The sequence below is a fragment of the Stegostoma tigrinum genome, chromosome 29 (genome assembly GCF_030684315.1).
Source record: "Stegostoma tigrinum isolate sSteTig4 chromosome 29, sSteTig4.hap1, whole genome shotgun sequence".
Taxonomy (NCBI): domain Eukaryota; kingdom Metazoa; phylum Chordata; class Chondrichthyes; order Orectolobiformes; family Stegostomatidae; genus Stegostoma; species Stegostoma tigrinum.
The window spans coordinates 29,884,881-29,898,179 of NC_081382.1; the positions used below are offsets into that span (position 1 = coordinate 29,884,881).

At 44.5% G+C, this 13,299-nt stretch overlaps 1 protein-coding gene across 10 annotated transcripts in view; it reads right to left on the minus strand.

The window, feature by feature from the left end:
- Nucleotides 1–13,299, minus strand: part of garnl3 (GTPase activating Rap/RanGAP domain like 3) — a 387,754-nt gene that overhangs the window by 116,740 nt on the left and 257,715 nt on the right. For all 10 annotated transcript variants that reach the window (XM_048558881.2, XM_048558880.2, XM_048558883.2 and 7 more), the window contains 6 exons: nt 12,224–12,342; nt 7,328–7,392; nt 4,864–4,927; nt 3,478–3,504; nt 2,238–2,313; nt 531–629 (listed from right to left, as the gene is read on the minus strand). In XM_048558881.2, coding sequence (XP_048414838.1) covers nt 531–629; nt 2,238–2,313; nt 3,478–3,504; nt 4,864–4,927; nt 7,328–7,392; nt 12,224–12,342 — 450 coding nt within the window. The remainder of the gene's footprint in view (nt 1–530; nt 630–2,237; nt 2,314–3,477; nt 3,505–4,863; nt 4,928–7,327; nt 7,393–12,223; nt 12,343–13,299) is intronic.

Below are 13,299 nucleotides of genomic sequence, written 5' to 3' on the forward strand. Positions count from 1 at the left end.
GATAATGGGAACTGCAGATGCTGGAGAATCCAAGATAATAAAGTGTGAAGCTGGATGAACACAGCCGGCCAAGCAGCATCTCAAGAGCACAAAAGCTGACGTTTCAGGCCTAGACCCTTCATCAGATGCTGCTTGGCCTGCTGTGTTCATCCAGCTTCACACTTTATTATCCAAAACATGTTGCACGGCCCAGTCCAAGGCAATGAAAATTGAATGAGGTCTGGATTCTGAGAATATTGTCAAACCACAACAAGTAATAGAACGAAGAATAAATTCACAAATAATAAGATAGTCTCTAAATCAACAGCAAATGGAGAAACTCAAAGTCATATATTCAACAAAATACCAGTTCTAATACAAAACAGCATCAACAGCTGTTTAGCATATTGGATATCTTTGGTACCTGTTATTTGGAACAAACATCTGTAGTGTTTAGCAAACCAGTTGTATGAAATGCCATCTGTTTAGTTGCCATGTTAGATGCAAATTTTTATTTGATACTTTGTCTTGAATTTTAGTCCAACTCTTACTTTTGGTATCGAGTCCTCCTCTGTAGCCGATCCAGCCCTTCAATGTAATTGTCTCACCCATAAGATTTAGAAACTTCTGAAAGCTTTCACTCCCAGATTCTGTGAAAGAAACAGACAAGGGGACTGACTGGATTAGAACATCACTCCACAGACAGGCCAAAGTGATGTGCAATTCTGAAAGCACAAGGCTTGAACCATTGAGCAGTGTTTCCTCTCTGGAACCATCCCCTTCCCAGATTAGCTCTGCTAATTAACTCAACTACAAAGACCCTCCTTAACTTAGAGGAGAAAGGCCAGGAGTTTGCAGTATTCTCAGCCAAGAAGACCATTAGCTCTCTCCGTTGTGTCTTACAGCCTAAACTTCAGGGTTCCTCCACTGAATTTCACACAGTTTATGTTGCAGAAAACAGGAAGATTCTCATCACTTTGATTATAATCCCAAACTGTGACTCACTTAGGAAGCAGAGTCACTTTGAACAGCAGAAAAATCAATACATCCGCAAACTCAAAAACAAAATTTCTGACAGCAATGCCAAAGCACAGACCGTGAACTTAATTTACAAGAAGTCTGGTTGATGACTGAATTAATGGCAAATAAAGGTTGGCCATTTGATTTTACAGTCTCATTTACTTGCTGGCTGGCCGTGAAGGTTTTAAATGGGTCCTAGCAGTTTGGAAATGTCCAGACTGCCTGGAACCTCTCAGCGAGTCATTTAGTCTCTGTGGAATTCTGCTCACTAGTCGGCAATGGAGGCTGGGTTAGTGAACTTCTACAAGGCTGAGGCTGACAGATTCGTCAATAGCCAAGGGAGCCAAGGGTTATGAGGAGCAGACAAGAAGATGGTGTTGAGACCACATACAGAACAGTCACGAAATTTCTCACTTATGCACCAGACCATGTGATATTGCAGCAGTGCTTAAATTTACCTACGCATTGCAAGTTATTCTGCACTCAGTTGCATATGTTGCCAGCAAGGACAGCACGTCTTGTCCTTGAGAAGGTGATGAGCCACTTTCTTGAACTGCTGCAGTTCAAGCCATGTAGGTGTTACCATGAAAGGAGATCCAGTTTTTGATGCAGTAAGATGAAGGCAATGCTGATGTGTTTCCAAGTTAGGATGTGGCTTGGAGAGGGATTTGCAAATGATGGCGTTCCTATGCATCTGCTGCACTTTTCCTCCACACGATAGAGGCCACAAGTACTTTCAGTACTGTTGAAAGAACCTTGGTGAGTTACTTGTGTGCATGGTATAGATGGTATACACTGCTGCCTCTGTGTGTTGGTAATGGAGGGAGTGAGAATTGGGCGTGGTGGATGGAGATTGCTTTATCCTGGATGCTGACAAGCTCCTTGCCTGTTGTTGGGGCTGCACTCATCAAAGTAAGTCCATCACACTCTCCCTGACGTCCCCCCACGTGTAGCATAGTTCAATTATTTGTCCCACTTTATTTTTAATAACAGGTTCTCTGCCCTGTCAAAGGTGAGCTGATTATAATCAGCATGGGGTTACAGTCTAGACATGGAGAGCAGGCTGAATGGCCTCCTTCCAATGCTAGTCTTTGAGCATATAACGAGCTCCGGCAGGAACAACTGAAAATTACTGCAGCAACACAAGGTTTGTGATGACAGTAGTTCAGGTAAAATTCAACCTGAATGAGCTATTATAAAAGCAGTATGAACAGATGCACAGAGACACATATCCTTACCATTGCTAAACATTTCATCGTCTGTCAGTTGCCCATCTTTAGCATATAGAACTCCGAATTTAAAGTTCACCGACCCCTAATTAAACAAAAATAATTCAGAAAATGTGCAGTAACCAGAAGGAAATGTCATATATAATAAACTAGCACTGAAATTTACGGAAATCTAATGAGTGATTGAATCAGGTAATAACATAACTCTTTTTCAAGATTCGAAACTGAGCAGTTTAAATAGATAAAATAAATAAATACTGAACTGATTCACTGCAGCACGGAACCATGTCATTTATAGTAGACAGAGATCCAAGCAAGGAGTTCAATCCATCTCATCAGGAAGCTGTACGTTACTCCAGGAGGAGATGGTCAGCTGTCACCCTCATCCTGTCATCTTGTCACCCTCACCCCCTCCTGTAACCCCGCACAACAAGCCCTCCCTGCACTCCCACTTTCCTCCCTGAACTCCCTCTGCCCTTCTTTATGACTTCCTCCCCCTGTAATTCTGTATAACTCCATCCCTACTCCCCTCTACTCCCTCCTCCTGTATGCCCACTTCCTCCTGGAGCCTGGCCCCTCTGTAAACATCACCATTCTTCTCTGCCCCTCCTCTGTCCTGTAGACCATTCCATTCTCTTACCTCTATACTCCATACCCTCTACTGCCCTTCAATGCCTTCCCTCCTCCTGTACCCCACTTCATCCTCTTATTGCTCCTTCTCCCTTATAAGATGGTGACATCAACCACCCTCCAGCATCCTGTAAACCTCTCCCTCTAAAGCCCATTGGTCATCCTGTACCTCCTCCCTGTTGAATATCTGTTTATCCATTACCCACTTGACTGCCCCCCTGACATCATCCACCCTCCTCCCACCTCACCCACCCTCCTGCACCATCCCCCAACCCACCCAACCTCTTGTGCACCACTCCACCTGCCTTGGACCTCATCCACCATCCTGCACCTCACTCCCCCCCACCCTGGGCCTTACCCACCTTCCTGTACCCCCACTCTCACCTCCAAATGTCCACTCCCCCAACCCCTAAACCACATCCACCCTCCTGTAACCCAACACACTCCCATTTCCCACAGTCCCCCCATTGCCTCCTCATTGATCCCTGCCCCACTCTCCCTCCATCCCTCCTCTGCCCTGCCTGCTCTTTCCCCTATGTGTTCCCTCCTATAAGTAGTGCGAAGGGTTGTCAACAGTTAGTAATTCCTACCAGAGAGCCCTGTGTTACATTGCACTCACCTCCTGTTCTTCTAAAACCAGTAAGTCCTGTCAAACACCAGAACAAGACGATTAGTTGCTCGCACCATCATATCTATTCATTAGATGAGTGAAGCTAGGAGAGTCCATTGAACATTGCCCAAACTCAACCACAAATAACTCACAGTGGGGGACAAATGTCATGAGCAAGGACGAGAGAAAAAGTGACGAGTTGGGGCTCCTGGAGCAGTAAGCCAAGAACTCCTGGGGTTTGGGGCAGCACAGTCCCATTACTCACTGTCTGTCTGCAAAATTAACTGATCAAAGCCTCACTGTTTGCCACCACAACCTCCCTTGCTCCTGTATGTTGTGTCTGACAATGTGGAGGTAGTATTAACCGCCAACACGTTCGATTCATTTAGCATTGACTGCACAAAATGAAGTACTGAAACCACACGCTTGCTGTTGTCTAGTTTCTCTGTCAAACAATCAGAGCCTGATGCTGGGAAGTACAACAGAATCTGATAACCCAGGGATTGGGGGAGGGGGGCGCGATAGGAGAGGCCCACACTGCTCCAGGGCGGGGTCACTGAGCTCAGTCTGGAGGGATGAGGTCACTCTCCTCGGGTTGGGGGGGGCCAAGAGGCTGCTAAGTTCTAAAGTTATGGGGGTGTGAAGTTTGGGGTTGGGGTGGATTCGCTGCACTTGAGCTGGAGTGAGGTTGCTGTGGCGAGATGGGTGGGGCAGGGGGGAAGCTTGTTGCACTCACTCGAGGGACAGGCCTCGGTTCTCTGACAGTGGGAACAGGCCCAGGCCAGGGGCAGTGCCAGGGCCCCTGATTTCAGACCTGGCCCCTACAGGCAATAAATGATCATTCTCATGGACTGGACTAGATCAGTCATAAGCTGGTCTTGCATCCACGAAATTCGGCCAGACTCAACCACCAGTTTATAAAGTCTATTCACTGCATAATCCTGGTTATTAATGTTTAAGACTTAGAACCTAATGATACCTAAATGGTCATCAATTAAACACAGTTGACTTTGAGGTTAATTGATACTAATTTAACTCTCCAACAGGCTGCAGGAGTAAGGAGATAAACTCTAGACTGTAGATAATAAAATGTGAGGCTGGATGAACACAGCAGGCCAAGCAGCATCTCAGGAGCACAAAAGCTGATGTTTCGGGCCTAGACCCTTCATCAGAGGCCCGAAACATCAGCTTTTGTGCTCCTGAGATGCTGCTTGGCCTGCTGTGTTCATCCAGCCTCACATTTTATTATCTTGGAATTCTCCAGCATCTGCAGTTCCCATTATCTCCGAACCCTAGACTGTAGTTTGGTTTCACTCCAAATAGCAAATTATGTTTATAATATTCCCCCTGACAATGACAACGGTTGAAAGCCGTTTTAACAAACTTGATTCCTACCTTTTGTATTTCTGCATTAAAAATTTCCCTGGGGCCTTTTTCAAATTTATCAAGGTTCATGGCACTGCAAAACAATTCAAAGATTGATGAGATTGTTCGATGTGACACGGACCATTTCTTTCGAAAATCGCAGCACGCATATATCACAACAGGACAATGAACTCCAATGACTCCCTTCACCTCACACTGTATGTGTTCTGGGACAGAAAGATCAGCTTCTTCCCAGCATCAAACCAGAATGAAGGATTCCCTTCCCAAATATCCATTGTTTATTCTGAATTTTAACTCCCCGCAAGAAGGAATCTGGGTAATTTGTGGATCAAGGGTAGAATTGGCTGAAAAATGTTTTCTTTGCAGATAGCACACAATGAAAAACTTTCAGTGCCATCAGTGCAGCAATGGATATAGCAGCTGCTGCTGAGTGTTAAAGCTGATCCTCAGTTCAGTTCACACCCCTTCTTCTGGTGATCTGGCTCTATATAGTTAACATTTTATTTCCTGGCAAGTAGCAGACAATGGCAAAAATCATGGTTAGAACAAGGCAAAGTTAAAGAACAACAACCACATTAAGTTTCACAATCAAAGGTCAGACATAAACAGATCTGCAATCACCTTCATAAACGTGGCCCATGACAATGCCACTCATATCCCTCATTCACCCCTCTGCTCAGTGCCTTTTCCTGGCTCCAATGCCACAAAGTTAAAATTTTTAGGCCTGTCCTCAGCCCCCAACCCCCATGCCTTCCTCCCTCTCCAACTCCACAATCTCCACCAGCTCCGCAAACTCTGAAGAGCACAGCATTCTCCCAACGCTAGCCTTAGTCCCTCTCCCCTTCACCCAAACATCGAAGGCTCTGTGCTTGGTAATTTAAACCGCAAGCTCTTGAACCATCTCCTGACGGGGTTGGGGGGGGGGCGCCCACATCTGTAAGGTCAACAAAACAGTCATGAAATCGGTACCAGGGCTGAGGAACTTCAGAGTGATGTGTGTGGAGTGGAGAAGCTTCTCTCCTCAGAATAGACAGGGTGTTTGACAGAGGTGAACAAAACCATGGGGGACGTGGACAGATTGGACAGCCAGAAACTATCCCCATCTGTGGGAGGATCCAGCCCCAGAGGATTTAAAGTCACTGGCAAAATAACCAATGTGGTGTGATGTGAGGCAGTGAGTGGTTTGATCTGCACTATATCGTTTGACAGTGTGTTGGCAGCAGATTCGATCGAGCCACTCATCAGAGAACAGGACAAATATCTGAAAAGAAATGTGGAGAAATGCAAGGGAAAAGACAGGGCAGCAGGACTAGGGAAGGTCATTCCGCCGAGAGCTGACCATATGCGCGACTGGCCTGAATGTCTCCTTCTCTGCTGTAGTTCTATGCAAGGAAACATCTCTTACTTTCCCTTGTTCCTTTCCAATAGGCCTTTCTTAAAACTCAGCCACTATTGTCACCCTTATCAGTACCTGTGCCCAGCTTTGTCTGCTCACTAAAGCACCGTGGTTGTATCTCTCCATGGAAGATGCTGTTTAAATCCAAGTTGTTGCTCACCTCCCTTTCCTCTGTGCCTCGGGTTTCTCCTGGCCCAATGACACTGTGTCTGGGCCACTCCAGGCCTTTATATTCCTCACTCACACTAACAACTAGAACCTGAATGGATCAGAAAAATCTGTATTGAGCCAATTTTTTCCAGGGATTTTCCAGGCATTTTAGGATAAAATCACCATCAAATTTGAATAACTATGAAACACGTGCTCTTGTACAGAGAGGTATGCAGATTATTTTTTATCATTTGTTATAGGGATGGTATATATTCATTAGCAAGCATTCAAGGCTCTGGTACTCGCCAGGCCTGGTCTAAATTATGCACTGGATGGTGGCAGGCTTGGGATAGGCTGCCTCTCATAAGAGTTAAAATCAGGCCCAATATCTGTCAAAGTGGATGGTTGCTGAGTGAGTTATATCCAAGCTCATCATATTCCCAAACTGTTGGTAATACAGATGTGTATGCTTAAACTAGCCTTCTCACTAACAGCATGTAGAATAGTCACCGCCACTGCATCAGCTGAGGTAAGAGGATAACCCACCAAGGACAGTAGGTAACTCTCTCTCTCTGTAACCACTACCTGTGATTCTGCACTCCAGCAAAGTACAGACTTTCATCCAACAGTAGGTGTGAAAACTGGTAAAACTAATCAAATCAGAGATCGTAGGAGCTGCCGATGTTGGAGAATCTGTAACAACAAGGTGTAGAGCTGGATGAACACAGCAGACCAAGCAGCATCAGAGGAGCAGGAAAGCTGACGTTTCGGGTCTGGACCCTTCTTCAGAAAAATGAACAACAGTCCAGACCCGAAACGTTAGGTTTCCTGCTCGGCCTGCTGTGTTCATCCAGTTCTACACCTTGTTAAAACTAATTCAACAATGGCAGGGAGGGTCCATTTTGAATTCCAAGATTTCACACTTACCTTAAAATAGATTTGACAGAAAGTGTTTTTGTAGGGCTATAAGGAAGGCATATTTTCTGTGTACCCTGTGGAAAGGAAAACAGTCTTCTGTAAATAGATACTTCAGGAAATATTTAGCATTGTCTTTCAGTAATGAGAAGCTTTTGCTTTTTGACCCTTTCACCTACTGAATCAGCTTTGATTCACCTCAAGTAAAATTCCCCTTATGAATGCTCTTGGAATATAGAAGTCTTGTAATTGGATCAAATCGACCAATACATGATTAAAGTAAGACAGCAGGGAATTTTAGCACTGATAGAAACAGGTCCTGATTAGAATGAGGCTTCCTGTTACCTGTTACTGAAGAAAAGTGAGCCAGGCTTGAACAATCAAATGATTAAAATGACAGAAAAACAATAGCAGATGAATTTGACTTCTATATTTGCCACCATTCTCTCCCTCCGGTTCCTGAGGATAACTCCTCAAAGATCACAGACCCACAGCTGGAGCACATCAGCTGTGATTTGGCCATTGGAATTTCTGCTTGGTCTGTTGCTCACTCATAGTGGCATTGTTAGGACATTTTTTATTCAACTACAGGAGGCTAGCTGGGCCAGCATTTAATGCCCAGCCCTAATTTCCCAGAAGGTGGTGGTGATGAGCTGCCTTCTTGAACCACTTAGTTCATTTGATGTCATTGGAAAGAAACTTCCAGGATATTGGCCCAGTGACATTGAATCAGGACGGCATGTGGCTTGGAGAGGAGCCTGGACAGTGTTTCCACGTATGTGCTGCCCTTCTTCTTTTAGGTGGCAGAGATTGTGGATCTAGAAGGTGCTGTCGAAGGAATCATAGAATCCCTAAAGTGCAGAAAGGGGCCATTTGGCCCATCAAGTCGTTACAGCCCCTCCCAGACACAGATCCCCACCCTTCAACCTATCCCTATAACACCACATTTACCATTGCTAATCCATCTAACCTGAACATCTTCGTAATTGGTGAATTTCCACATTGCTCTCACTGAACATTAGTGTTGGAGGGACTGAATATTTGTGGATGTGGTGCCAATCAAGTGAGTTGCCTTGTCAAGGATGGTGTCAAGCTTAAGCATTGTTGGAGCTTCACTCATCCAGGCAAGTGGGAAATAATCCATCACACATTTGACTTGTGCCTTGTAGATCCTGGACCAGGCTTTGGGGAGTCAGGAGGAAAGTTGCTCTCTGCAGGATTCCTAGTCTCCAACCTCCTTTTTTAGCCTCAATATTTGTAGGACTAGTTCAGGTGAGTTTCTAGTTAATGGTAACCACCCTCAGAATGTTAGTAGTGAGGGATACAGTGATGATAGTTCCATCCAATGTCAAGGGGTCATCATCATACAATCCCTACAGTGTGAATGCAGGCCATTCAGCCCATCAAATCCACACAGACCATCTGAACAGCATGCCACCAAGACTCACCACCTCACCCTATAATCCACATAGCCTGCACATCCCTGTACACTATAGGCAATTTATCACAACCAGTCCACATCTTTGGACTGGGGAGGAAACTGGAGCACCTGGAGAAAACGCTGGGGAGAATGTGCAAACTCCACACAGAGAGTCGCCCGAGAGTGGAATCGAACCCGGGTCCCTGGCACTTGATGTTACTTTCTCTCATAGTGGAGATATGATTAACTGTCACCCCTATACAGTAAACACTGCTTATAACTTGACAGCCCAAAGCCTGGATATTGTCCACGTCTTGTTGCATTTAAACATGGACTGCTTCAGTATTTGAGGAGTCATGAGTGAATATTGTGTAGTCACCAGCGAACATCCCCATTTTTGACCTTACGATGGAGGGAAGGTCATTGATGAAGCAGCTGAAGATGTTTGGGCCCAGGACAACACCCTGAGGAACTCTGGCAGAGATGTCCTGGAGCTGAGATGACTGACGTCCAACAACCACAACCATTTCCCTTTATGCTGGATATGAATCGAACTAGTAGAGAATTCTCCTCTGACTCCCATTGATTCCAATTTGTTAGGACTCCTCGACGCCACACTCGGTCAAATGTGGTCCTGATGGCCAGGGTAGTCAACCTCATTTCACCTCTGCAGACAGTCCAAAGAGGGACCGAGGTTGTCATGAAGTCAAGAGCTGAATGGTAGAACCTAAGTTGAGCACCGGTGAACTGACTATTGCTAACAAGTGCTGCTTAATAGCACTGTTGGTGACTTCTTCCTGATGTGGCAGTTAACACTGCTCATCCCTTCCATACTGCAGTATTGTGTACTCTGTGCCTCCTGTGAAAGGCTGCTTGGGAACTTCCAGTGAGGGGAATCCATTGGTGAATCCACAATTTATCATTCTACAACACTTCCCATCTCCCTTTCTTATTTTGCTCCAATGCATTCCTAGCACTGAGTCAAGCATTGTGCTCTGAACCCAATGTGCCACAACTCGAGAGTCTTTGTGAAAGGGTGAGCCATTCAGGCCCTCCTATCTGTACTGCCACTTAATTACATTACAACTGATCTGTACTTTAACTCCATCTCCCCACCTCGAATCCACAAAGCAGCATAAACTAATGTAGCAATAATGGGGCTCAGTGCTCCCCTTATTCTCCCATCAACAGAGGACACAACTTCCTATAAAAATATCAAATATGTTTATGGAAGACTAACTGCTCTATTCTGTGCAATCAGTCATCATGTAAAGACCTGTATTAGTATTTCAAATCATTCGTAGTCAGTCAGGTGTTTAAAGAATGATGACCATTGTCAGATTCTAAGAAGAAACCAGAACCTAATAAATCTGACAAGAAATTTACTGTCACTGAGAGTGGTATGCAGCAAAATGCTGTGACTACACAAACTTATGGAACATACTGAGGATGGCGAAGGGCTAACTGACTCCACACACACACACACACACACACACACACGCGTATAAGCATAAGTGTGCACACACACAAACGCACAACAGAGTCTCTTTCTCTCTCTCTCTCACACACACACACACACACAACAGAATCTCTTTCTCTCTCTCTCACACACACACACACTCCCTCACCCACACTGTATCCCACACACACACACACACACACACACACACACACACACACACACACACAGAGTTGGGAAACTACTGCTCCTAACCACAGTGTGAAAATACATCACTGCAGACAGTGGTGGTGCCTGGTGTGGGAGCAGGCTGGAACACCAGCCCTCGCTGAGCCTTGTTTGAACTCAGACCCTGGGAGCTTTGTAAAACCTTCATTTACAAATCAGGAAAGGATCTTCTTGTTTAATTAGAGTCTCATTTTGCAAAAAATACACAAATAACCTTAAACATTATGGTTTCCTGTGCAGCTCCTGCCAGTATCTCTCTCAGGCAAATCATTAACAAAATGATTTTGTGTTCCTCAGCACCTCATTTGTGGGCAAGCATGGGAACATTTTCTTAGAACTTAAACCTCAAAGTGTAGAATTAGTCTGAAATTGACAAATTGGCTCACTGAAAATGATCTTGTAAGAAACTTGCACGATATTAGAAAGTATTTGCAGTGCAGACTCCTCAGATCTAAGCCCTCTCTTTTATTATTATTCATTTTTGAGGGAAGTGGGCATCACTGGCTGACCAGCATTTCTTGCCCATCCCTAGTTGCCCTTGAAAGGTGGTGGTTGGCTGCCTTCTTGAATGGCTGCAGTCTATCTGCTGTGGGTTGACCCACAATGCTATTAATGTTGTATACAAGCCTCCTTCCACCCATTAAACATTATCAAGTTATCCTGCTATTACTTTGCTTTCATGTGTTTATTCATATTCCCACGAAATGCATCTTTCCTATACACCCTGGCCACTCCTTGTGGAAAGGTTTTTCACATTCAAAACATTCTAACCAAAATTCACTACTGGACGTATATATGACCATTTTATATGTCTTGTCCCCTGGTTCTGGGTGACCTCATCATGTTCAGCATGAACACTGTTTCACCCTACAGATGCTCCCTGAGCTGCTGAATATTTCTAGAGATCTTCACCCTCATCTCAGGTTGCCAACCTCCACAGCATTTTGCTTTTGTCCTGTTTCTTGGCCTGCCTGGAAATGGGACCCCCTTCCTGACTTCTATCCCTTTTATTACCCTAAGGTTTATGCTATGTTATGCATATCCTCCACCCCCACCCCCATCCATTTCCTATTCTACACAGAAATGAGACCCAAGAGAGGAGGAGGAATTTCTTCTCTTGCAGGGTCATTAGCCTTTGGAATGTTCTCCCCCCACAAGCTATGGAGGTTAGGTCATTAAATATAGTCAAGGTTCAGCGGGGCACATTTTTGATTGACAAGGGAGCCATGATTATTGGAGGTAGTAGACAGAAAAGTGTCCTTAAGCTCATGATCAGCTCAGACATGATCTTACGGAATGGTGCAGTGGGCTCGGTGTTTTCAATGACCCTGCTCCTGCTCCTATTTCCAACAAAAGTTCAATATCAGCTTAACATGACTTCGTTATTTTCCAACACGACCCCACTAGAAATCTCTCTAAGTCTGACTTTTCCATCAAATACCTCCTTTTCTCTCTTAAATGTCTTTATATCTTTTTCTGATTTCATCTTCTAAAGTCATGCCCAGCGTGTTGACCCTAAGGTGGAGGCGACTGTACAAAGATCTGAAAAAGGTTTGTGGTAAGGATGCAGCTTTAGGAGTATGGAATTGCCTGGAAATGTTAAGTTGTACAGGGTAACAGGATGTAATTCTCTTGGAATATTGCTTTGAAAAGCAATCACTTCAATTTGAGGAGGGTCTGAAATGTACTTGAAGCAATGATGGCCTTCGTCGAAAGGTGGCTTTGCGATGTGAGAGAAATGACCATAAACACACAATTCTGACAAACATGAGCAATCAAGGTGCAACCAATTGCCACTTACTGTTTTTTTCCAGAGGATCGCACGGTACTGTGGCACGCGCTGATTGTTTTGGTCAGAAAGGACAACCGAAAGAAAGAAAGGATTCCTTTCTGTGTCTGTACCTACATAATTCTGATGGACTGGAAAGAGAAACAAAAAGAACAGAAGAGAAATATAAATAGCTTAATTCAAATTGCAACAGCAAATTTTAAATTGGCACATTTGAAGCAGCAAGTTGAGCTACACCATCATTCTTTAACACAACAGGCGGTTTGGTGAGTTCTAATTGAACAAACTCGCTCCTGCGTTGCACTAATTGGCATCACACAGGGTCATGATAACTGGTATAAGAGTTGCTTCTCCCAGTTGCTGTCACTCTGGTTTCAAATGGGCTTTCCAGCAACACACTTCTCTTGTGCCCCATCTTTGACACTTCAACCAGTATCTCTCCCCCTTTGTTAGGCACTGCAGTGTGGCATGGGAAAACAAGCTAAAAGCTAAGACTGCAGAGAAGCAGATATTTCAGAAGGTATTTCTAACCTCTCAAGACCAAAACAGGCTCCTGCAGAAGGGTGCACCATTTGTTATTACCTAAGGAAGTTAGGAAAGGTATACAGTGCCAGGAAGGTTAGTAGTGGCCTGGAAAATTGAAAACATTTTAGAAACCGGGCAGAGGACAGTTTAAAAAATGCATAAGTCAGAGGATGGGGGAAAACTACCAAGAAATATAAATAGACAATAAAATTTTCCACAAGTATATAAAAGCAACAAGCTGCAAAAGTGAACAAGAGGACAGAACTTGTGTTCACCAATGGGAAACAATTAAAGGGAAAAGGCTTTAAATAAGAATATGGCTTCTGTCCTTGTAATGATTGTAACGAGGTCAGCCACGTCGACCTCACAGAATAGGAGTTCCCTGATTGGGGCTGTTAATCTGGTCCGATCAGGTAGCCCTGGCTGACAGATATAAACAGGCGTGTCAGAGATTCTGTTCACTCTAACAGCTGGCTCGGAGGGAGCTGGATCAGAGTCAAGGGCTCTCATATCAGCCTCTGTGGAGTTATTTCAGTCTTCACAGAAAAAGAAATGCCAAAGGT